Source organism: Lemur catta, chromosome 21 (assembly GCF_020740605.2).
Source record: "Lemur catta isolate mLemCat1 chromosome 21, mLemCat1.pri, whole genome shotgun sequence".
NCBI lineage: Eukaryota > Metazoa > Chordata > Mammalia > Primates > Lemuridae > Lemur > Lemur catta.
In genome coordinates this window covers 21,085,974-21,111,598 of record NC_059148.1, presented here as the reverse complement: position 1 = coordinate 21,111,598, position 25,625 = coordinate 21,085,974, and the positions used below count along the sequence as shown (strand labels likewise).

At 37.5% G+C, this 25,625-nt stretch overlaps 1 protein-coding gene across 2 annotated transcripts in view; it reads right to left on the bottom strand.

The window, feature by feature from the left end:
- Positions 1-25,625, bottom strand: part of TAOK3 (TAO kinase 3) — a 162,457-nt gene that overhangs the window by 35,276 nt on the left and 101,556 nt on the right. For both annotated transcript variants that reach the window (XM_045535034.1, XM_045535035.1), the window contains exons 10-13: positions 19,533-19,626; positions 18,379-18,460; positions 9,251-9,418; positions 6,512-6,718 (exon numbers count right to left, since the gene is read on the bottom strand). In XM_045535034.1, the coding sequence (XP_045390990.1) occupies positions 6,512-6,718; positions 9,251-9,418; positions 18,379-18,460; positions 19,533-19,626 (551 nt within the window). The remainder of the gene's footprint in view (positions 1-6,511; positions 6,719-9,250; positions 9,419-18,378; positions 18,461-19,532; positions 19,627-25,625) is intronic.

The following is a 25,625-nucleotide window of genomic DNA, read 5'->3' as shown; positions in this document are numbered from 1 at the left end:
ACCAATGTGATTGGGGACCAGTTTTAAGGAAACCCATGTTAACATGGTAAACTTACATTCTTTCATCATAAAAAATCAACTTCAGATTAAAAAAGCTGTCATAATGTTTGCTCGAAATCTTCTGTAAAAAGGATTGAACTTTTATACAAGATAGTGCAGTATGGGGAACTATTAGGCACGAATGTTACTACTACACCCTGCATGAGGGTTTTTACTTTTATTTAGTAGTGTTTCCCTTCTAAATAGAAGGGTCTATTATACTTCCGAAATGAAGATTCTTAGTCTGGTCACTTGCCTAGAGTTTCTAAATTAACCTGCATTTAACCGCGGAAGCCACTCCTCTGGACTCAGATAGATTTTGGGTTTACCTTTGTCGTGTACTCATCATACTTACTTGTCTGTCTCTGCATGCGACTGTGGGTTTTTTGAAAGCAGAGTAAATGTGGTTTGAAAAATCTGTCTCCCCAGCACCTGGCATAGTGCTTGATACTTAGTAGGCATTCAGCAAATGTTTGCTGAATAAACAAGCCCAAGAATATAGGTCTGAGGAGATTTTGAGAAAATGACGTTTTCTCTTGGATTATTTAACAGAATTCAAATTTGTATTTCATAAAAACCTGCCACTCTGTACTCTAAGAAAATCGTAAAATAGTGACACACACACAAGCACACCTTTACACAGTGGGGGGGGGGGGTATCTAAAAATGGCTTTTATCCAGTGACAAGAAGCCTTTTTATAGACTCCCACACTTTTCATGCTGTGGAGAAGGGATCAGCAAACCCACCATCTCTCTTTTGTTTTGTTCATTTCAAAATTATTGAATTATTGTAGAAGCAGGTGTAGCTATCAAAAGCCGGGGCTAGAGGAAGGGGAGGAGAAGATGAAAAAGGGTATTTTAACCTGGAAGGATAGTTAGGGAGGAAAGATGACTAGCAGAAGCCTGAGGATAAAGATGTTACTACAGAGAGGTGTCGTATGACTGCTGTTTAAGAAACATTACCTTCATATGTTAATTTACTTTTACTTTCCCAAATGTGAGTTGAAGGGTCAAAGAATTTGCCCCTCTGTTCAGCAAAAATAATACGAAAGGCCACTGATGCAAGTGAAAATTAAACTAGAACATCCTATCCCCTCAAGGACGTTTCTTTTTTTTCCTCCCATGAAAATAGTGAAAGCTTTTCTTTTCTTAAAAGGAGGGGAAAAAAGGAACTAACATTGACTAATAGGAAGGGCCAAGTAAAGCTTTAGGAGTTAGGGTAGAATGATTTTTTAAAAATTATTTTCTCCAGCCGGGTGTGGTGGCTCACGCCTATAATGCTAGCACTCTGGGAGGCCGAGGCATGAGGATCGCTTGAGGCCAGGAACTCAAGACCAGCCTGAGCAAGAGCAAGACCCCATGCCCACAAAAGCCAGAAAAATTAGCCAGGTGTGGTGGTGCACACCTGTAGTCCCAGCTACTCGGGAGGCTGAGGTAGAAGGATCGCTGGAGCCCAGAAGTTTGACGTTGCAGTGAGCTAGGATTACGCCACTGAACTCTATCCTTGGCAACAGAGCAATACCCTGTCTCCATCAAAAAAGAGGAAAAACAAGAAAAAGAAATTATTTTCTCTAAATAATCCCTAAAAAGGGGCCATTATGACTGGAGTTCATTAGGTATACCTAAAACAACATTGATTAAAGAACAATGCTTTTAATATATTAAAGTCTTATGATCTATATTAATAGAAGGCAGTAGCAGGCAAAGGTAACTGATCTTAGACTTTAGCAAAATAAGTATACATTTTAATTGACAAATTAAAAAAATAGAATTTGTTGCTTAGGACAATGTTAAAATATGTTTGCTACTGGTGTAGACGCAATGATTTTAAAGAGTAGGGCGGAGGCTCAGAAGCAGGCAATATCACAACAAAGAAGCTAATCTGGATTAAGAGTTTGCCCCAGAGTCCTTTGTGAATTTACTAGGAATTGAGGTGTAGAGTTGTGTCCTATAAAAGTCCACTTCAACTTAGTTCACAGAACATTTTCTGAGTGCATACTATGCAACAGACACTGTGCTAGGTGGTAGGTGGAAAGAGAGGTTCTTGAGGAACTACCAGTTTAGAGAAATGGTGACACTCTCGTTATTGGGAAAAGTAGTGTGGCAACACTAGCCAGGGGGGAAAAAATAAGCACTTGAAGTTTATTTTGTCAGAATGTGCTTTTAGACTTATCAAATCATTCTTGCTCAAAAAAGATTAGATTAGGATCCCTTCAGGGCCTGGGAAAGACTTAAGAGTAGAGGCAAGGACTGGAGAGAGAGAAGTAACCTGAAATTCTGATGTCAAAGGAAAATTGTCAATGTCCCAGTTTACATTTTGGGGGCTTGTTCTGTGATAGCAGAACTGTCTTGCTAAAATCAGGGCATCCTCATTCTGGATACAGAGCAGTTAATTTCAAGTCATGCTCTCACTAGTTACACATGGCCTTTAAGTGCATTTACTTTCTATATAAAATGGTAGTCTGTTTCAGATCTATGATTTGACTAATTTAAGATATGTCTGCTTGATTATAACAATCAAGGGGGACAAAAAAAATTCCTCACCCTTATTCTTATATTTTGGTATTTATTAAGTATGTTCTTATTGTCTTAGGTATTATTATTGGAGAAACTCTATTCATTTAACTCTTTCAAACCATAAAGATATTTAAGATGAACTCTTTTTAATCCATTATTTTCAATGAACCAGAATATCATGATGTTTAATATTTAATAATTCATTTATTCTCTTTTTTTGTTGTTGTTGGTTGGTCTATTCATTCATTCATTCCACAGTCACTTAGTGTGTTTGCTGAGCCAGGCACTGTTCTAGGTACTGGGGAGACAGTGCTGAACAAGGCGGGCACAGTCCTTGCCCTAACGGAATTTACATTCTAGTCACGAAATAAAAAAAAAAATCAATACATAATTTTATATAGTGACAAATATTGAAGAAAATAGGATAAATGAGATAATAGTTAAAACTTTGCTTATCTTATGGTAATTTAATGATATATGGGCTTTTCTAAGATTTTGCACATGAACCCAGGCAAAACTGGTAAAATGTTTCGTAAAACAATATTGCTTCCTTTCTTTCTAAAATAATCTTTGTGGTCACAAATTATGATAGATTCCGAAATGTATCCAGATACTCCTGTAAGGAAAGACTCGCTGTCCCAACTGCCTGGGAGTGCTGTTGGCAACTGTATGGCTGTCAGCTCCTTTGGGGATCGTGTCAGCTGCACAGAGCAGCCTTGCACAAGTTCACACCCTTCCTGGGTTGCCCATATTCAATGAATGACCAGCTATTTCTGCCCAGCTTGGACAACTCTGAAAGTCCCTTTTAGCTCCAGGGCTCCCTATGGGGTTCGTTGAGGCTGTCATCGGGCCTGCACATCAGTTCAACTTTGCCTTCTGCCTGATGCTGCTTCCTTCCCCTCCCTCCCACAGGTGTTGATCTCAAGGGAACTTCCTAATTAAAAAAAATCTGCAGGGCTAAACTATCTCAGCTCTGCTTCCTACAGAATCCAACCTGTGATGCAAATGTTATCTGTACCCATGTATAATATGGGAGGGCAGCCACCATCCCATCCTCATGGAGAAGAAGGGACTGACTGGGGCGGTGGCTTTTAGGAAAAAAAAAACAAACACCAAAAAAACCCTTCTCAAGGGAAATCTTAAGTGGATTCCAAATATAATATAATATAATATAATCCAAATAATCCAAATATAAGAGGTAAGAGCAGACCTTGTCTTTGGTGAGGTGTGGGTGCGAATTGCCTCTTTAAAGATTACAGGAATAAAAGCACAGGATTTTAAACCTGGAAGGGAACTTTAAAATCATACAGGACAAATCTTAATTTTACAGATGGAGAGATTGAGGCCCAGAGAGGTTTGTGACTTGTCTCAAGTAAAATAAAACTAACAGTGGCAGACAGAACTACAAATTAAGCTTCCTCATTTCTAAGTTCAACATACAAAATTTTCTACTGAGTGTTTAAGATCTTATTTCATTTATGTCCTCAAATGAAAAAGTTTTAGGAATTTGAGTAAACCAACCAATATAAACTTTATGAAGAATTTTTTTACTTCTACTCTTTTTAAAGATAACGTATTTTTAAGCTCAGATATAAGAACTAAATGGATTTCACAAAGAGATACCATTTTTAACATTAAGTTTTCATATATTAATATATTTTATTTTTCTACCCTACTTATAAAGTTAAGTCAAAGTTTTATTTGCAAATGTGTCTTGATTTCCTTCCACATTTCCTCTATATGTTTCATAAAAAATAAGAAATACATCATATAACAAATTCTTCCTGACATATATTTGTTGTGGATCATAAATATAACTGCCTTCTATTTCAGAATATAAATTTTATCTATTCTTCTTAAGTGATTACATCAGGGACAAAAAAGTATTTGAAAGACCTGTATTGCCACAAGGTAGCTGTACAACAGCATGCCAAAATTAAAATTAAAACCCCCTATGAGTCCTAGACCAGGGTCCTCTTTCTTGTTGATTATGCTTGTAGTATCTTTCTTCTAATTCTGGGTGCCCATCTGAATAGTTCTGGAGTAAAAAGATCCAACTGAATTTTTCTTCTGTTCCCTATACCCATGCAGCCCCAGAGGTAACAGAAAGGAAAGAACCAGTCCTGTCAGCACCCATGATAGCTCCTTACAAACAGACAGCCCAGCAAAACCTTCTTTTCTTCTCTTCATATATAACCACTTGCCCGCGTTCAAAGGAGGCCAGCTGGCAGTGCTGTGCTCAGTGGATTTCTGCCTCTGTCTGGTATCACTCCTTTCCTCAAACCGTTTCCATGGCTTCCTAATAATCTGAGTCTCTGGTCCCAAGTCACCGTCCACATAGCTCACCGAGCTCTCACCTTTCCAGCCTTCCTCTCTTCCTCAAATGTACAAAGTTCTTTTTGTCCCACTCAGGGCCTTTGTACTTGTTGCTTTCTGACTCACCCCATCTCTTACCCCAAGCTAGCTAGCTTCTACTTGTCTCTGAGGTTTTAGCTTAAGTATCACCTCATCAGGTAGGTTTCCATTACTCCCTGCTAGATTAAGTCTTCCTTTTACTCAGAGTAAGTTTCATAATTACTTTTTTTGGGGGGAAGGGGGACAGGGTCTTGCTGTGTTGCCCAGGCTAGAGTACAGTGTTACGATCACAACTTACCATAGCCTTGAACTCCCGGGCTCAAGCTATCCTCCCGCCTCATCCTCCCAAGTAGCTGGGACTACAAACACGCATCACCAAGCCCTGCTAATTTTTCTTTTTTTCTGTAGAGATGAGGTCTTACTGTGTTGCCCAGGCAGGTCACAAGCCATAACTACATTATTGTATATAGTTATTTGTGTCATTATTGGCCTAATCTCTCCCACAGACAATAAGCTCCGTGAAGGCACCGTGTCTGTTTCAATCCTTCTATATCTGCAGGGTCTTCTAAAGTCCCTGGAAATAGTAGGGGTCTCCACCAATATCTGCTGAATAAATAAGTTCATCAACTCCAGAAAGTAAATGTAGAGCCATCCACTATTCATGACTGGCACCAATATATCTTCTCCTGCCCTTCCTCTTTTCCTGTTCAATTTCCTGTTTCTCCTAAGAAAAAAGCACAACCAATAGAATCTAAGTGAAAAAAAAATCTTAAACATACTTTCTCAATGGAATTAAAATATGATCACTGCCATTCATTAAAATACACATATCCCTCACATGTACTGGATAAGGAAAAAATTATAAAGTGTCCATTTCTGTAATTCCATACCATGGGCTGTTTATTTAAGGACTCCTAAAACACTTTTGGAGAATTCCTACAAAGAATTATTGATAATTCTGTGAAATACTCATGGAAATTACTTTAAAAGAAGCTTTAAAATTTTTTTCATATTTTTCATTAAGTATTTCAACTTACGAATTATCCATCATAGGCTTATATAAAATGAGGATCTTTAACTGGAAAAGAACACCAAAATAAAAAACACAGGATCATTCATTCAAAAATCGGAATATTTAAACTGGTGGAGTGCTAGCCTTAGAAGAATTATAAACAATCAAAGAAACAGCAGAAAAGAGTAGAAACTGTTTCTAAAACAAATAGGATGTTGGGAATATAGACTAAGAAACATATTTCTAAAAGGGCACAACCAACAGGTCACACTCAGGAACGTTTGAAGGTTTATGATATTAAGGTTATTGGCTTAGAGAACGACTTACTGGATTCTTTGACTTATTTATTTTTATTTATTGATGATGGTGGATGTCAGAGTCATGAGAAAGGACGATGAAGGAATAGGCTCAGATGTAGCCTGGATAGTCCTTCACAGTCTTTTTACTGTAAGAAAACTGTCAAGGGCTAGGTTTAGTCCCACATTTCAGTTGCAAAAAGGTGACTAAAATGTCTGGAAACTAAGTGATCTGAACTGGCTTCGCTATGACTGGCGAAGCCTAGCACGGGGAAGGGTACCATGAAACCTACCTTCCTGTGCATGACAGAGGAGCTGGAATTTATCGTGCTTTCATCATCGTGCATCATGACAAGTTCAGGACTGCTCTCGTCCATGACCTCCTGCATGCTGTTCACACTGCTGCTCTGGCTGCCTGTGCTCACCGACACGCTTGGAATGGAGTGGTTGCTGCCCAGGCTGTCCATTTCCCTGATCAGGCTGGTTCCATGTTCACTGTCCTACAAAAAATGTGGCACTGGAGTTCAAAAAAATGACTGGAGATACAGCACCAATCCATTGACTAAGCTACTGAGCACACTCAATTCTGCAGTGCCAAGTTGCTTTTCTGCCAATCTGCAAAGGTGAACTTTTAATGTAGCGGCTCCACTACTTCCCCACCATTTTCAGACTTCTCAAATTCACTTCTATGCCTTCCCCAGGGGCCATTCTGGGCATGGGTCATAAGGCTCAAAATACTGCTATTGCAGGGCCTTCCCCTGTCAGACACAACCATTGTATGACTGTATTGCTATTCAGTAAGCAGAATCAGGCCAGGTTTGTAAGGGACCTTTGAGAACATCAAGGTGCTATTGAGAAAGACTGTTGGCCCCTGAACAGGTGGTGGACCTCCAGGACATCTGCAAATACAGCAGTGGTCACTAGAAACTAAAGTAGAGTGGAAAGAGTTTTCAGAGATTTGACAAGCAATATGTTCCTCTGCAAGTCATTACTGAGTCATATCTAAGCAGGGATATTAATTCTACTGTCCTGGACACGTAATTAAATTCTGCCTCCCTCAAGCAATTCTATCATGCTTATCTCTGTAATCTTATTAAATATATCTGTTAAATAATACTGGTATTCATCACTACTGGTCCAAAGACGACTATTTGAAAAGTGGTAAAATAATCAGAACATATAATTTATCCATCACAGTGGGATATCTTTTGATATAAGATTAAATAATACAATTAAATCAACTTGGCTACAAATAAACCCTGTTTTCAAAGAACCATACTGTACACACGTAACTTTAATAAATTGTTACTTAGCCATGGCAATATAAGGAATCACTGGGTAATATAAAATGGTAGATAATACATTATATTTTTAAGAGATTTATTTTCCCAATTAAAAGGGATCATTTCTATGTATGCAATCAAGAGATTTTATAGTTCAAGTCCGTTTTCTGAGCTTCCTTTTTATAACTATTGATAAAATAATTTTGTTTTATTTTCCTTTCTATCTAAAAAACTAAAATACATTTATTCTTCATTCCTTTCTTTCTTTTGATTTGCTTTAGAGGAAGAGGAGTCCTTTCTCTTGTTCAAGGCTAATTCCTACACTAATACTCTTGGTTCCTGTTCGACCCACTTTCTGAAATCCTGCTTCTCTAACTACCTCTCTCGCCTCTATCTTCAGTGCCTCTGCCTCTGTCCTGGCTCCACCTTCTCTGCAGATGAACATGAAGCAGCCTGGCCTCATATTTAGGGCCTCTCCGCATGCTGCCCTTCCCACCTTTCCTTCTTAACCAAATTTCTGAATCTCAAAATAATTAACTTTTGCTGTCTCCACTTTCTCATTCCCCATTTAGACCACAATATACAGTAATCTACTATTCATCCTACCTAGTCCTGTAAAATTGCTTTTACCAAGGTCATCAAGGATGCACTCATTGTAAAACCCAGTCAACTTTTTCTTTTGTCCTTGTCTGACTTGATCTCTCTGGCATCTGACAATGTTGTGCCTCCTTCCTTGCACGTGTGTACTCTCCTAACGTCTTTGATGCCTTTATCTCCTGGGTCTCCCTTTTCTTATATGACATGGGCCCACCTCCCATTCTCCAAGGGGGATTCATCGATCAATCCCCCAATTCATTATCATTTTAATGCTCTTGACTGACAACCAGCTACCCCCTTGACCCAGACCTCTTTCCTGGGTTCTGGATTTATGTATCCCAACCAACCAATGCACATTGCCATTCTGATATCCCAACCAGCATCACCTTTGCTTTCAACAAATTTTTTTTTTTAAGTGATTTGAATGAGGAACCAGGAAGTCATCTCTCCTTTGAGAACTTCTATCAATATACTGTGCCAATAGTATATGGTCCCAGGACCTTAAGCACAATAGGCACCAAACTGAAATCATCCTAAACCTACCCTTTCTCCCTGGTTCTTTTTCTCTGTTCTTGATATTGACATACTCCTAGTCACCCAGGCTCAAATGCTCAGAGTCACTGTAAACTCCTCCTACTCCATCAGTGTCATTTTCAATGACAAGGCAAGTATTTTCAAATCTACCTCTATAATGTTTCTCAAAAGTGTCCCCCTTGTCCCCATTCCCACTGGCACTGCCCTTATTGCCTCTTGCAGGATGTTACCCAGGATGTTACCCATTCAAATCCATCTTACACTGTTGCCAGGATAATCTTCCTAAAGTACAAGACTTTTCTGAGTCTAAAGTGTTCTATGTTTGTCTGTCAAAAACCACACATATCATGTCCTTGTGGACCCTTCACTAATCCCTACCAGGACTTATTTTCCTCCCACTAAGGACCCCTGCAGTGGTGATATACCTCTGTAGCACTTTTCATATTTTGCTTTATATAAGAGTTATTTCATGCATGTCTATTCTATGACCCTTTATGTCTCTTTAGGCAGAGAGCATCAATTGTATTTTGTCCTGAAAAGTTTTTCATAGTGCCCAGTCTAGAACTTTTGCACATAGTAGGCACTCTATAAACACCTACTAAAATAAATTGAACCTACTTCCTCGTCCTCCTGTGATTCATTCAAGGGTCCATTTCGTGTCTCTTGGAAAAGGATTTTTTTCATTTTTCGGTACTGTAGGTTATCCAGCTCACGGACAGCATCTTTTGTCCTCTGTATGAGGTCAATGAGGACACGTAGTGGCCGTTCTCGGCGAACAAAGTCATGCTGATAGAGGGAGGAAAAAAAAAACTGATAATGAAGAATCATATGTTTAGGTGCAAGATATAGATATGAAAGTAAATAAAGAAGCATAAAACAGTTCTATGGACTTTGTAGAAATAACAAAATGGGATGTTCATGTCATGTATCTTTCCATATTATATAAATTTCATACAGAGATAACTATGCTTTTTTCGTCTTCTTCAAGCCCCATTTTGTGGACGTTGTCCTTGAGTTTACATGAGATTTCTTTTTCAAAACTGTATATATTTAAGGTATATAATGTGATGTTCTGATATACGTATACATGGTGAAATGATTTCTACAGTCAAGCAAATTAACATATCCATCAACTCACACAGTTACTTTTTTGTGGCAAAAGTACCTAAAATCTTCTGTCTTTGTAAATTTCCAGGATATGATACAATATTGTCAACTATAGTCCTCATGCTGGACATTAGATCTCTATACTTATTTATCCCTCATAACTGAAACTCTGTACCCTTTGACCTCCATCTCTCCATTCCCAATCCCTTACAACTACCTTTCTACTCTGTTTTTATGTATTTGAGTCATTTTTTTTTTCTTAGGTTTCACATATAAGTGAGACCACGCAGTATTTTTCTTTCTGTGTCTGGCTTATTTCACTTAGCATAATGTCTTCTAGGTGCATCTATGTTGTTGCAAATGGCAGGATCTCTTTCTTTTTTAAGGCTGAATAATATTTCATTATAAATATATATCACAATTTCTTTATCCTTTCATCCGTTGATGAACACTTACGTTGTTTCTTTATCTTGGCTATTATGGATAATGCTGCAATGAACATAAGGGCACAGGTATTTTTATGAGGTGCTGACTTCATTTCCTTCAGGTGTATACCCAGTAGTGGGACTTCTAGATCTTATGACAGTTCTATTTTTAATTATTTGAGGAACCTCTATACTGTTTTCCACAATGGTTGCACCAATCTGCACTCCCAGCAACAGTGTACAAGGAGTCCCTTTTCTCTACACCCTCACCAACACTTGTTATCTCTTATCTTTTTGATAACAACCACTAGAATAGGTGTGAGGTGATATTTCATTGTGGTTTTGATTTGCATTTCTCTGATGATTAGTGATGTTGAGCATCTTTTCATATGACAATTGTTGAGGTTTACTTTATCATATAAGTAATAAAAATCACCATAACTTTAAATAGTAGCAGGCAGGCTTGTACCTTTCAAACCTGAAACTATATGATAAACAAAAACAATGCAGAAGGCTGGGTGAAGTGGCTCATGCCTGTAATCATGATCCTAACACTCTGGGAGGCAGAGGTGGGAGGATCATGCGAGCTCAGGAGTTTGAGACCAGCCTGAGCAAGAGTGAGACCCCATTTTTACAAAAAATACTAAAATTAGCTGAGCGTGGTGGCACGCGCCTGTAGTCCCAGATACTTGGGAGGCTAAGGCAGGAGGATTGCTTGAGTCCAGGAGTCTGAGGTCACAGTGAGCTGTGATGATGCCACTACACTCTACCTGGGGTGACAGAGCAATACCCTGTCTCAAAAAGAAAAAAAAAAAAAGGCAATGCAGAGTATAGTGTATTTTTGTTATAACCTCAATTCTACCCCGCCCCCCACACTACCCTTTGAAAAACAAAGTTTTGTATGTTTTGTTCTCTATTTCTATGGTCAATAGTACATACTTGAAAATATGTCAGCTGTTCAATTTATCCGAAGATCAAAATTCTGGCAAATTCATTTCTACTTTAAAGAGCTATATAACCAGAAACCAGGAAAAAGCATCTCTGAGGAGTGAAAACGACTGCCCCAAAGTCCATAAACTGTTCTTGGTACAAACATCCCCCGCCTTTTTTTTTTTTTTTTTTTTTTTGAGACAGGGTCTCGCTCTGTCACCCAGGCTAGATGCAGTGGCATCATCATAGCTCACAACAACCTCAAACTCCTGGTCTTAAGCAATCCTCCCACTTCAGCCTCCCCAGTAGCTGGGACTATTGGTGCGTGCCACCATGCTCCACTAATTTTTCTATTTTTTGTAGAGATGGGGTCTCACTCTTGCACAGACTGGTCTTGAACTCCTGACCTCAAGTGATCCTCCCACCTTGGCCTCCCAGAGTGCAAGGACAACAGGTATGAGCCACCACGCCTGGCCCACCCCTCACTTTCAGTATTATTGATGATTGTTAACACATACTCTGGTTTCCTTGGTTCTCAGCCCCATAGCAGGTTAGAAAGAGGGAGTAAGAGTCAGGGAATAAAGGACTGAGAACTGTTAGAGGTAGAGTTACTTGCTGTAAAAAGAAGTGGTGTCCTTTGTAAGTTCTGTGACAGTCGGACAGTAGAGAAAGAGAAATTTCATGACTAATATTCCTACCAACCAAACCAACAAATAAAAATGAACAGAGATTTTTGGGCTATTTTACAAAAGAACACATGTTCCTCATAAAGCCCTGTTTATTCCCCCAAGTTCATGAAACACACTATCTCTGAGCCATCAAGAAGTGAAATTATGTTCATTATGCTCTCTTTAAGAGGACAGAGAAATGCATCATTTATTTCAGCAAGATCAGAAAATGGTCAAAAGTGAAAGGAGCAAGTTTTGTCTTTTAAAAGGAAAAAGTTCAGTAATATGGAAATTTCACTTATGTAAAATTATAATTGGAAGATATTGGGGAAATGAGAGGTAATGTGGTGGGCCTTAGATGATGGAATGAATTTAATTTCTTTGTAATTTAAACAGATATAAAAAAGGAGCAGGACTCTCGTGAGAAAACAATCTACATGTCTTGTCGTTCTTCATTCTGACTTTGCTGTCAGAGGAATTGTGGCTTCTGCTCTTGCTTTTATAAAATATCTTTTCCTCTGCAAAGAGTCCTTTCTGAAAACGAAACACCATTCCCAGAAGCAAGTGTAGCCTGCACATTTCAAGGATGAGAAAGAAAGGGAGAAAGTAAATCATCTTGCTACTCCAGTGCTTGCAATTATACAAGAGCAAATCAGTTTTTAGTAAACTTCAAGCTATGACTTAGCATTACAGAATTTTAGAGCAGGAATGGCTCTTAGAAAATTTTCTTTTTCAAGGTAAGGAAATTTAGGCCCTGAGAAGTTAAGTGATTTCCACAGCTAATTAGTGGAAGAACTGGAGCTGAAACTCAGGGTTTTTTTTTTTTTTTTTGGTGTGTTTTCTGGTGTTCTACTACCACAATTATCTTTCTAAAAGATAGATTTGATGATGTCATTCATTGTGACAGATAATGTGTGCCACTTATTCCCTGTTCCAACCTCTTTTCCTTCCTGTTCTTTACTTTAAGCCCTAGAAAGAAAGTAAAGGAACTGAACTCAAGTCTTCTTTGTAGTTACAGATAACAAAGTGACCAAATTCTGGCCAATGAGAGATAGACAGAAGTCCCTGAGAAAAGCTTTATTTCCTAGACTAAAAAGGCAAGGCACATGAGGAGAAGGCGTTTTACCCTTTGCTCTCTCCTCTTCTTCCTGCCTGGAATAAAGACCTGAGTCCTGGCAATGTAGCAGTCATTTTGCGACAAAGAAGATAAAAGCCACATGCTAAGGATGGTCAAGTAGAAAGAGAGAAGGAGCTTGAGTCAACGATGAGCTGCTTAGAGGTCTGGACTGTTTACACTACGTCCTTTTCCAATGTCCTGGATTTCCTATGACATGAGATAATTAAACTCTTACCTGTTTAAGCCTTTTAAAAACTGATACACTCGACATCTTGAAACTATCTCACTGCCTCTTGGATAGAGTCTGGCCTTTTACAGCCAGGTTCTTGCTTGTATTTCTAGGTTCAAATCTAGTCATTTCTATTCCTCTGTCCTATGCATAGTACATTCTCAATAATTCTCCATGCATGCATTTCACATCCTTATGTATTAATATTTGCTCATGTTCTCTCTGCCTGCACCCATCTCCTCACTGTTTTCCAAACCCTACTGTTCTCTAAACCTCTACAATTAAAAGGTTCTCAGACCCTTTTAAAAGAACAATTTATTGTTCTCAAAAGTGTACTTTAAGTATTCAAATACAGAAAAATGCATTACAGAAAGCAAAAGAAAATCACCCAAAATTCCACCATCCAGAAATAAATATTGTTAAATTATGGAATGTCATTTTAGACATCATCATCTCTCCCTCCCTCTCTCTCTCTCTCTCAGAGCAATGGATATCTAGAAATAATTTTACATGGGAATCTTACTACACAGGCTAATTTTAAGTATAATCTATTAAATTAAGGTATACCTGAATTTAATGGAATTAGAAGAGACTGAATTAAAATAATTGCTTTACTTCAGTTATAATTTCTTCACCAAAAGAGTTATATATTTCTAAAAGATTATCTAAAGTTAAGGGGGAAAAAAGATAATGAAAAGCTTTAAGAGATTGGAATTCCTTTTGATTTTTTAAACAAAAGTATATTTCAGTTTGAGAAATATTACTGACCATCTACTCTGAAAGACAGGAAAAGAAGTACATATAGTGTTTTCCTGCCCCTAGATTTTTCTAGTTACATTATTATTTTTACATTGCCGATGTTTATAACATTTACATCTGTTCTTTAACCATTTCAATGATTTTTACCTTAGTTCTATATTTAAATGGATTAAATGTGAAAGTGACATTTTAATGTCAGGAAGAAAATGTGTGAAAAAGATGGATGATTGAAACATATTTGGTAATATCTAGATAGCTAACTGGAAAAGAAAGGTTAGATTCCAACCTATATAACAAATTTCTGCATGACCCTCTTCGCCTTCTTCCCTCAAAATCCCAGCATAAAGAATGTCAGAATAGAAACAGGAAAAAAAATTTCCAATATCTACTATAAATTAATAAAGAAAAAAAACCCAACCTAATAGACAGATGGGCAAAGATCACAGAGAGTTCACAGAAAAGGAAATAGAAATGGCTTTTCAACACATCAAATATGCTTACCATATCTCATAATGAGAAATATAAATTAAAAATACAATGAGAAAAGTTTTTCACTGATCTGCCTAGCAAAGTTCAAAAAGTTTCAGTACTCATACTTTGTTAGTGGTACTATAGATTGGTGCAACTTCTTTGGAGGACAATCAGCAATATCTATTTAAATTTAAAATCCACCTTGATAGAAATGTAAATTAGTGCAACTGTTATGGAGAACAGTATGGAGGCTCCTCAAAAAGCTAAAAACAGAACTACCATATGATCAGCAATCCCACTGCTGGGTATATATCCAAGGGAGGGGAATTCAGTGTATTGAAAAGATATCTGCACTCCCATGTTTACTGCAGCACTATTCACAATAGTCAAGATACGGAATCAACCTAAGTGTCTATCAATGAATGAACGGATAAAGAAATTGTGGTGTATATACACAATGGAATATTATATAGCCACAAAAAAGAATGAAATCCTGCCATTTGAAACAACATGGATGGAACTGGAGAACATTATGTTACGTGAAATAAGCCAAGTGCAGAAAGACAAATCTTGCATGTTCTCACTTAGACGTGAGAGCTAAATATTAAAAACAATTGATCTCATGAAGACAGAATAGAATGTTGGTTATCAGAGGCTTGGAAGGGTGGGGGGGTTGCGGAAAGAGTGGGGATGGTTAATGGGTACAAAAATAGAGAGAATGAACAGTATTTGATAGTACAACAAAGTGACTATAATCAATAATAAGTTAGGATATACTTTAAAATAATTAAAAGAATGGAATTGGAATGTTCCTGACACAAAGAAATGTCATATGCCTGAGGTGATGGGTACCCCAATTACTCTGATTTGATTAATTCACATTGTATGCCTGTATCAAAACATCACATGTACTCTATAAAGATATGCAACTATTATGTGCCCATAATAATTTAAAATAAAACATTAAAAAAAAAAAATCCACCTTGATGAGCAATTCCACTTCTAGGAATTTATTCTTTAGATATCCTTACACAGGTGCGAGATGACATATGAACAAGGGTATTCACTGCAGCACAGTTTGTAAAAGCAAAAGATTGGAAATATCCTAAATGCGTTGCTTAAACAAATTATGGTCCATCTGAGAATATTATGGAATCATTAAAAAGAATGAGGTAGGTCTGCGTGTAGTAATACAAAACTAACCTGAACATACTGTAAAGTTAAAAAAAAAAAGGTAGAAGAGTTTTAATGGTTTACTACTATTTGTGCAAAAATAAAAAGAATATTTGCTTTCATATGCATAAAATTTCTCTGGAAGGACAAGCACAAAATAGGTGCAGTGTTTGCTAACACTAGAGAGAGACCTGGAATGGGAAGGAGATTTACTTTCCATGTTCTACCTTCTACTATACTTTTGCCTTTTGAAATTTGTATTATCTATTCAAAATGAAGAACGTACAGTCTCTTTAGCTGGCAAAATAAACAAATTTTGGAGGAGCCACTTTAAATTCAATATTTACCAGTTTCTGCAGTCCCTAATTCATGTTTCTTTCCTGCCTGCCGTCCTTTCTTCCTACCTCTTTTCCCTCTTTCTCCCTACTTATTTCTTTTTGCTTCATCTCTGCATTGGCCAGATTTTGGTTTTGAGCAATTAAAAAAAAAAAAAAAAAAGCTCGGAAGGCTTGCATTGCCTAAATTTGTGAGACCTGAAAAAATGTCAGCTGCCTTTATAATTGAAAAGCACCTTGGCTGGGTCACAAATTCTTGGTATATATTTTCTTTGCCTTAGAACTCTGTAAACATTGTTCTATTGTTTTCCGGCTTTGAGTGTTCCTGAAGAGGTCGGTCTGAAGCCAACTGGTTTTTCCATTCCAAAAGAAACTTTTTTCAGGCTGCTTGTATGAATCTTTCTTTATGCTTAGAGTTCAGGAGCTTCACCATGATGTGATTTATTGATCACTTAAGATCAGTTTCATGGTCCCCTCTCTTCAGGGCTCTGCTTCGATGTCACCTCCTTAGAAAGGCCTTTCTCAACTCCTTATCTAAAACCACAGCTCCTGTCACTCTTCATTCTTGCCCCCCATTTATTTTTCTGCAAAGAATTTACCACCACCTGACACTGCATCATGTATTTGTTTATTTTGTTACTCCCTCATTATAAGTTCCACAAGGGCAGGGACTGTCTTTTTTGTGTGTACTACTGTATTCTTAGTGCTTAGAATAGTGCTTGATACACAGTAATCAGTAAATATTTGATGAATAAATAGTGGGCCTGTTTGTTTTGACCCATCAAATGAAATGAAATCAAAGAAAGATCTAAATATTTATTTCCAGAAAAGTTTTCTTCAGGTATATCTTCAAATAACTACTGCTCCATGTATTTTGCTTTCTCTTTTAGGAGTAATAGGTTGATATGTATTAGATCTCCTTTGTCTTCCACATGTATCATTTTCTCTATACTCATCTTTAGAAGTTTTATTTTTTGTATTTAATTTTGTTTTATTTCCTTAAGCCTATTCACCATTAGAAATACTCTAAATGGGTTGGTTTACTATTGATTTATTGCTTAAGATTGCTTTTTATTTTTACAGATTTAGGGGTATGATTTTTAACCTTTTATGTTTAATCTCTTATGTTTTATTCTCTTCCATTTCTTTCTTTACCTCTGGCCACTTGCTTTCTATATCCTTTTGTTGTCTGTAGCCTTACAATTTTATTTTTGAATCCTTGTGGTATCTTTTTCCCCCTTAATTTTAATACAGTCCAAATTTATTCATTTTTTTCCCCCTTTATGGTAATGCTTTTTACATCCTGTTTGTTGTTTGTTTTTAAAATCTCTGCCTGCTTCAAAGTAATAAAGACATTATCTTGTGTTTCTGGTGCTTTGTTCTGGTTGCTATTTTCCCCTAAAGAAATGTGGAGCTGTTGCTGAGGTATACAAAGTAGTTCATGTCTAGAATGTGTGATGGCTCAGCAACAAGGGAGAACAAGGTCAAGTCCTCTGCCCTGCTGCTGCTGTTACCATGTTTCTGTGGCCTGCTACTCACAAGAAGAAAAAACTTACTTTCAGGTGGAAAACCTAGTTGGCCTCAGACCAACCTCTTCAGGAATACTGAAAGCCAGGAAATAATAGAACAATGTTTACAGAGTTCTAAAGAAAAGAAAACGCAAACCAAGAATTTGTGACCTAGCCAAGGCGCTTTTCAATTATAAAGGCAGCTGACATTTTTAAGCTTTACAAATTTAGGCAATAAAACCCTTCTGAGTTTTTCTTAAAAACAAAAAAGAAAAAAAAAACTGTTCTATCATAAAATCCAGCCATTCTAGAGATGACACAAACAAACAAAAATGGGTTGGGAAACATGCATACAAAAAAGGTTAAAGAAATCTGGATTATTCTGTGCCAAATAGAGATTCATATGGTAATAGATCCCCACATATTACACTGATGTCGATGCAACATGCTGCCTAAGTGTGAAATCTATAGTAAAGTATTATGTGAAAAGAAATGCTCAGAAATGTGACGTGTAAATCAAATAAATGCAGTTAACATAATACTCTTGTCACTAACATGTACGATACAATGTTATGTAAATGTGTGTTTTATATAGTTACATATCTTCATTGCCTGAAGATCTGGCAACAACCTCACTGAAAAATCCCAGAGTTGGCATTTGAACCATTGGCAGACTTTGTCCTGAGAGCACCGTTATTAACGTTCATGCAGATGTTAGTCCCAGGAACATCATAATGATCACCAGAGGAAGAAGGAGAAATATTCTTTGTTATAAGGCAAAAAAGGAGGTGGGAGGTGGAAGAAAGAGAAAAAATAGGGAAAAAAAACTATCCACAGGGAATATATACCACATACATTGCAATAATCTTGCTATTTCTATGCCTAGCTACTGTCTCTGGATAAATGACAAGGCAGCATGTTCTAGACCAGTTTGTCATGATGAGCTGCCACAGGGATGATTTACTATATCCCACTACAACATGACTTTAAATTCTCCTCCTCAAATATAAATTTGAAAAATTACCCGTAATAATTCCGCTGACGTTGGCCTTTCCTGAGGTATTTTCTGCAAGCAGTAATCAACAAATCTCCTAAAGGAGTCTGTCCTGTGTGTGCAAATACACCAAAAGAAAATAAAATCAGGGTCTTTAGAACACACTGATTACTTAAAATAATTCTCATTAAAGGGAAAACTTTGTACTTGAGGACAGTTTTCAAATAAAACATTTTGGAATATCTGGAGAACTGAACCATTTTCCAGTTATAGTATCTAAAATTAATTCTTTTAGGTAATGAGTGAGGATACAGCTTTAAGTTAGCCAACATACACATATATCTTAATATATAAGAAAGTGAGGTCAAATCATAATATATATCAGAAAACACAGATACTATATTTGTACAAAACAATTTTATATACATTTTTCTCTCCAAAGATAACAAGTCTCATAGTCTCAAGTCTGTATTTTTCATTACCAGTTGTTAACTCCTCTACCATCCACAACCTACAACAAGGTAGTAAAATTTGAAGCATAAGGGATAGAGAACTTAGCAACAGGCTTTCGGGATAAAAATACTTCCTATCCTGAAAATTCCATTTTGTTCACTCTTCTTTAAAACTGTCCCCCCCCCCCCCGCCCTTTATAACTCTTTGTGGCCCAAATAGTTATAAAAATGTCCTAATTTTCAGCAAGGAACAATACATCTGAATAGATAGTATATGTTCTGTCTTAACACATTTAAATATACATATAGTTAAAAAATGACAATTGGAAAAATAATGACATCAGAGAGGGCCCTTTATTTCTGCTGACAAGTGATTAGAGTTGAGATGATCAGTACAAGACCATCGTGACTTGAGAGACTAGAATCGATAGGAAGGCAGGTCATGTTCCCTGCAGGATTTCAGTTACTACGCACATTAAGAACACAGTACAAGCCATGGTTAGGACATACATAAATAAACCTGTGTGTGTGTGTGTGTGTGTGTGTGTGTGTGTCTGTGTGTACACACGCATATAGACAGTTGATGCTTGTGAGGCATGAGTGTCACTTATTATAATATACAATGAAGGAATGAAATGCTTTCTAGGTCAGATATTTAAAATGTAATTTAATAAAAGTGCCAAATACATAGGGTGATTTTCTTAGAGATTTAAAATGATAGCAGAGTCTTACCATTCATTAGACTGTAGCGTTGGGGAATCATTCTGGGCAATGTGATATAAGGCACTCATTGCATTCATGTTGAAAAGGGGGGGCTTCCGTTCCGCTGGAAGAGGAAAGAAACACGATAAAGCAGTTCTTGAAGGAAATCGGGCAGATAGAGAAACAAGAAACTATAAGCAAAGCTTTGCCGCTAAATCAATAGCTCATTACTGTCATCATGCCACATAATCCACTTATTTTAATCTCTAAGGTCGGCCCAGGATAGCTATTCAGAAGAAGCTGCCGGTCATTTAATGTACATTGGCAAAACTCCTAACAGAACTGGGAAAGAGTGGGAAAAAAAATGTCTTATTTTTTTTCCATATGTTTGAAAAATTGGCTTTTGTCCATTTTCCCATGATAGGTATGAATGTCTTTGCATGTGTATTTTAATTAAAAAATACATATTCATTTTAAAATTTCAGAAAGCAAAGTAGAATAAAGAAAAAAAAAGATTTCTATGAAATGGAACGTCTTAAACATCACTAACATAGTAAGGGAGATAAGCTAATTCTACTCAGTAAACACTGTTGGATGCCTCATCCAGGCCAAAGAACTTCTAGGGGGTGGGAGCAGAGAGGGAAATGGGAGGTAGGAAGAGGAGGATAAATAATAAAGAAGGTCTGGTCAATCCCATTATAAAGAGAAACTTGGTGAGTCAGGTGTGGCTTAATCGGGGATTTACTCCACCCTAGCCAACCATGATCTCTTTATTGGAACTCCTCGAGCTCTCCCTTAGTGCCTTGCTCATCTGGCCAGTGCTCACCTACTATATTTACATAAACATACAAATCTTTTCTCTCAAAAGAAATCATAAGCTGCAAGAGAGCAAGATCTTATAATCTTAATACTCTTACTCTTGTCTTTATTCCTGCAGAATTTGTAATAAAATGCTGTTCACATATTAGGTGCTCCATTTGTGGATCAAAGGAAAGAAACAAGGCTCTAGATCTGAGTGCAGTTAATTTTATGCTATTTATTAGTTATTATGGCATAGAAGGTAAATCACCATCTCATTCTGCCATGCTTACCCTAATGGATTTTCTACCGAGCCCCACTTTCTAATTCATAATCTGATCTCTAGTTTCACCAGAGCATCTTAGTTTTTAAGTAAAGGTTCTTCTATTAACCACTTCTAAAATGACAAATCGGGCTTATCCTACGCAGTTCTAAGACACAGAATAAGAACTAAGGGTAGAAGTTATAGGAAAGATGTGTTCACTCATAGAAGGAAGAATCTGAGAAAAGCTAGAGTGGTTAAAAAACAAAAGAGAAACAAAAAAACAGGAAATGTTGAAAAGTAGTGAACTTTAAGTCATTTGTAGCACTTACAGAGAACACAGCTATACTTATTCATCTGTGCTACTTTGGAGGAACTTCTTGACTAAATGGTATCTGTACCTCTGGAATGTGATAGTCCATAATTCTACAAATATTTTTCATTGACCTCTCAATAGGACACTTTACACTCACCAAACAGATACTGATATTATAGGGACATGAACTGTTAACAAGTGGAAATCTGAAATTTGCTGTGTGGACAAATGGATTTATATGTGTTTCAAATGCAGAAGAGAAAAAAAATCTAGTATGGATTTATTTTGTTTTCAGGAGATATATTCTAAAAAGTTTCTAGAGCTTGGCCTTCTGCCAGCTTCAGGCACAATCCCCCCGCAGATACCAAAATCCACAGATGCGCAAGACTCTTATATAAAAAGGCATAGTATTTGCATATAACCTACACTTATCCTCCCGCCATATACTTTAAATCATCTCTAGATTACTTATAATACCTAATATGATTTAAATGCTACATAAATAGTTGTTATACCCTATTGTTTAGGGAATAATGACAAGAAAAAAAAAGTCCATACATGTTCAATACTGAGGCAACCATCCTTCTTTTTTTTTTTTTTTTGAGACAGAGTCTTGCTCTGTTGCTCAGGCTGGAGTCCAGTGGCGCAACCATAGCTCACTGTAACCTTGAACTCCTGGGCTCAAGCAATCTTCCTGCCTCACCCTCCTGAGTAGCCAGGACTATGGGTGTGTGCTACCACATCTGGCTAATTTTTTGTTTTGTGTAGAGATGGGGTCTATGTTTCCTAGGCTGGTCCTGAACCCCTGGGCCTCAAGTGATCCTCCCTCCTTGGCTTCCCAAAGTGCTAGAAATACAGGTGTGAGCCACCACATCTGGCTTCCTGAATATTTTTGATCTTAGATTGGTTGAACCCAGAGATATGGAGAGCCAACTGCATTTAAAACCATGTGGAACCAGTAACTCATCATGTAATCATCAATGGCTTCTCATCATTCTTAAAACAAAGTCTGAATCCTGTTTGGTTTTTTTTTTTTTTGAGACAGAGTCTTACTCTGTTGCCTGGGCTAGAGTGCTGTGGCATCAGCCTAGCTCACAGCAACCAGAAACTCCCGGGCTCAAGCAATCCTTCTGCCTCAGCCTCCTGAGTAGCTGGGACTACAGGAGTGTGTCACCATGCCCAGCTAATTTTTTCTGTATATATTTTTAGTTGTCCAGACAATTTCTCTCTATCTTTTAGTAGAGACGGGGTCTCACTCTTGCTCAGGCTGGTCTCGAATTCCTGAGCTCTAACAATTCACCCGCCTCGGCCTCCCAAAGTGCTAGGATTACAGGTGTGAGCCACGGTGCCCAGCCTCCTAATTATTTTTATAATTCATTAACATGTGTCCTCTTTGCTAAACATCATGAGGGCAGGAGCAATGTCTACTATGCTCATTATTGGGTTCTCAGTGCCAAAATACCTGTTAAATAAACAAATGAGGGTAAGGCAAATTAAAGCAAAGAATAAATTGTCAGCAAAGAATCTTTGTGCAGTACACAGTCACAAAAATGGCTGAGGACAGTCTAAGTCTCGAGGCTTATGTCAGATACTACGTAATGGCTTCATTCACTATTATTAGGACAGGAACCCTCTCACTCACTGGCAAAAGAAAGGTAGGTAGGTAGATAGGTAGGTAAGTAAGTAAATCAAACAATCAATCAACCAATCAATCCAAACTGCTCAGAAGAACACTGAGTTGCATAGAAGAAACAGCAGGGGAAAAGGACTAAATAAAGACATACACAGAAATTTAGAAAGAGAGGATGAAGGAACAAAAACAACAAAGCTCAATTCAATAGCAGTAAGAAAGGCAGTAACTCGGATTTGAAGCAGGAACAGGGAGGCCTATGAGTAGGACTTGTTCTGCCCATGACCAAGACAAGAAGATAACGGGCCATGTGATGGGAGAATAAAAAGCTCTAATAGAGAAGCACATGACTAAAGGTATTCCAACCACAGCACAGCTCTATGGTCTGGGAAGCACTCTCTAAATATTAGCTTTCAGATGGTCTCATCTGTGTTCAGGTCCTTGGCTAGATGCACTACATGAATCCTCAGAGCTTTGGCTCATTGCTGAGCCAGAATACTATAGAGCAAGGATTGGTAAACGACGGTCTCTGGGCCAAATTCAGCTACCTGCTTGGTTTTGTAAAGTGTTACTGGAACACAGCCTGTTCATTAATGTAGCGGTCCCCAACCTTTTTGACACTAGAGACTGGGTTTCGTGGAAGACAGGTTTCCCACGGATGGGGCAGGGGGCAGGGCTGTCGCTGCCTGGGCTCCACCTCAGATCATCAGGGCCGGGTTCTCACGGGGAATGCGCAACCTGGATCTCTCGCATGTGCAGTTTTCAGTGGGGTTCGCGCTCCTATGAAGGTCTGACGCTGCTGATCTGACGGGGCAGGGTGGGGAGTACGCCTGGGGGCTCTGGCAGTGATACCAGCGATGGGGAGCGGCTGTCAGTGCAGGTGGGGCTTAGCTTCCCCCCCCCACCTCCTGCTGTGCGGGGTGAGGGGGGGTACCGCAGCATTCATGTATTGTCTATAGCTGCTTTCATGTTCCAACGACAAAGTTAAGTAGCTATGACAGACATTGTATGGCTTGGATACTTATTATCTGGTCCTTTACAGAAAGTTTCTCAACCCTTACTGTAGAATATAATAGTTTGCATAGAGCTTCTACAGGCACAGCAGAATAGAAACTGGGAGTGCTTTTGAAGCCACCTTGTGATACAGGATCCACAGTTTCTTAAATGAAAGGAAAAAGGTAGAAGCATTAAAATGCTGAGCTAACTACATTAAAAGAGAAAACAATAGTTTCTATTTAAAATAAAGACAATGATCAAATTTTTTGTGGCTGATCCATCTATGTTATACAAGATCAAGGTTCAGGAAGGTCAGTTTCATGAAGTTTCTGGACCCTGCTATGCTTAGCAAGGATCATACTAAATTAGAGCACCTACTGGGCTGGACTTTAATAAGGAAAATCAAAGAGGGCCTCTATCTTTAAATAAATACTTCCTGAAAAGTCATAAAGCTTTTTATGAACAAATATGATTGACAACCATAATAATTAATGAAAATAATAACTGCTGCCATCTATTGAGTTCCCACTACATGCCAGGCACTCACTGCTTTAAGCACGTTACATATGTTAGTCATAATTCTCACAATAGCTTGGCAAGATAGATATTATTCTTCCAGTTTCCCAACTGAAGAAACTGAGGTTCAGCAAGGCTAAATAATGAAATTAAATCACATAGTAATGGCTAAATTGGGATTTCAACCCAATTCTATGAGACTCCAAGGCCTGTGTTCTTTTTGCTAGACCTCTTTAATAATTCTGTACATTTTATGATAGATAGTACTAGTATTTCAAAATGAAAAAAAAAAAAAAAAAAAACCAGCTTCAGAGGACTAAATATTACCCCTTTTCCCAAACAGCCATCACAGCATTCATTTACTAACAGATAAACAACAAATGGCTAATGTAGAGGAAGAAAATTCCAGGCAGAGAAACCATATAACATTTATATTTTTGGTTTTTTTCCTGGAGAATTTATTTCTGAAGAGAGTCAATTCCCTAACAATGCTGATGGGCCACTTGCCAGCTTCTACCACGATCTTTGCTGGTGAACTAAATGTCTGTAGTTTAAACAGAAGAGCATTGAGATTAACTTCTCCTGAAATAATCTTGAAAAGTATCTGGTGACTGGACCATTTCAATGTCCAAGAGTTTCAGAGGATTCAAATATTTCTTTCAATGGAAGACCAATTTAGCAAAAGATAATTTCTAGAACAGGCTTAACCACTGAGGAACTGTAGAGCTCCATCTTTAGGAAAGAGGACAGTACCAGTAACATTATCATCGTCCTGCTTTGTGATGTCACCTCAGCAATTCAATTTATACATTAGAATTTTTTTTTTTAATATACACTATTATAGAAGAGAGAGCTATCACAACGAAAGGGGACAACACGCCATTTGGGCACTATCCACTACTTTCAATGTAATTTCAAAATTAGAAGCACAATTTAAAATATATTGTGAGTGTCCAGAATTTCATTAAACCTCAAACATACGGAAAACCGAAAAACAATTGCTTAGAGTTTATTGGGAACAGTTTAACCTTCCTTTTTTTCATGTTTAAAAAAGCCCCCAAAGACCGTTTGTTTACTTGTCCATTAACAAAATTAATGCTAGGGAGATGGAGATGTGCGGTGAAGCTGTCAAAGAGGTACTTGTATGGTTTATTACACTACTGATATAATAATTTTTAAGTAATTGCCGAGAAGTTAAATGTCCTTGGTAACAATTTTATTTTGTGAATATTTACTGAGCAACTACCATATTTCTTTGGATCTAAGATGTCACTGACTATAAGATGTACCACTATTTATTATGCACCGACTATCTTATGTGTAACTTAGAAAAATGCTGCCAATTATAAGATGCTGATACCTATAAAACAAGTCCTACTTTTTAAAAAAATTGCTTGGATTTTTTTAGATAAATAAAAATTGCATTTATTTAAGAGGTGCAACACGCTGTTTTGATTTTCGTATACATTGTGAACTGATTACCACAAATAACTTATCCATCGCCTCATAAAATTACTATTTTTTTTGTTGTGAAAACATTTAAGCTCTGCTCTTAGCAAGTTCAAGTATTCAAAGCATTATTATTATTAACTGTAGTTAACATGT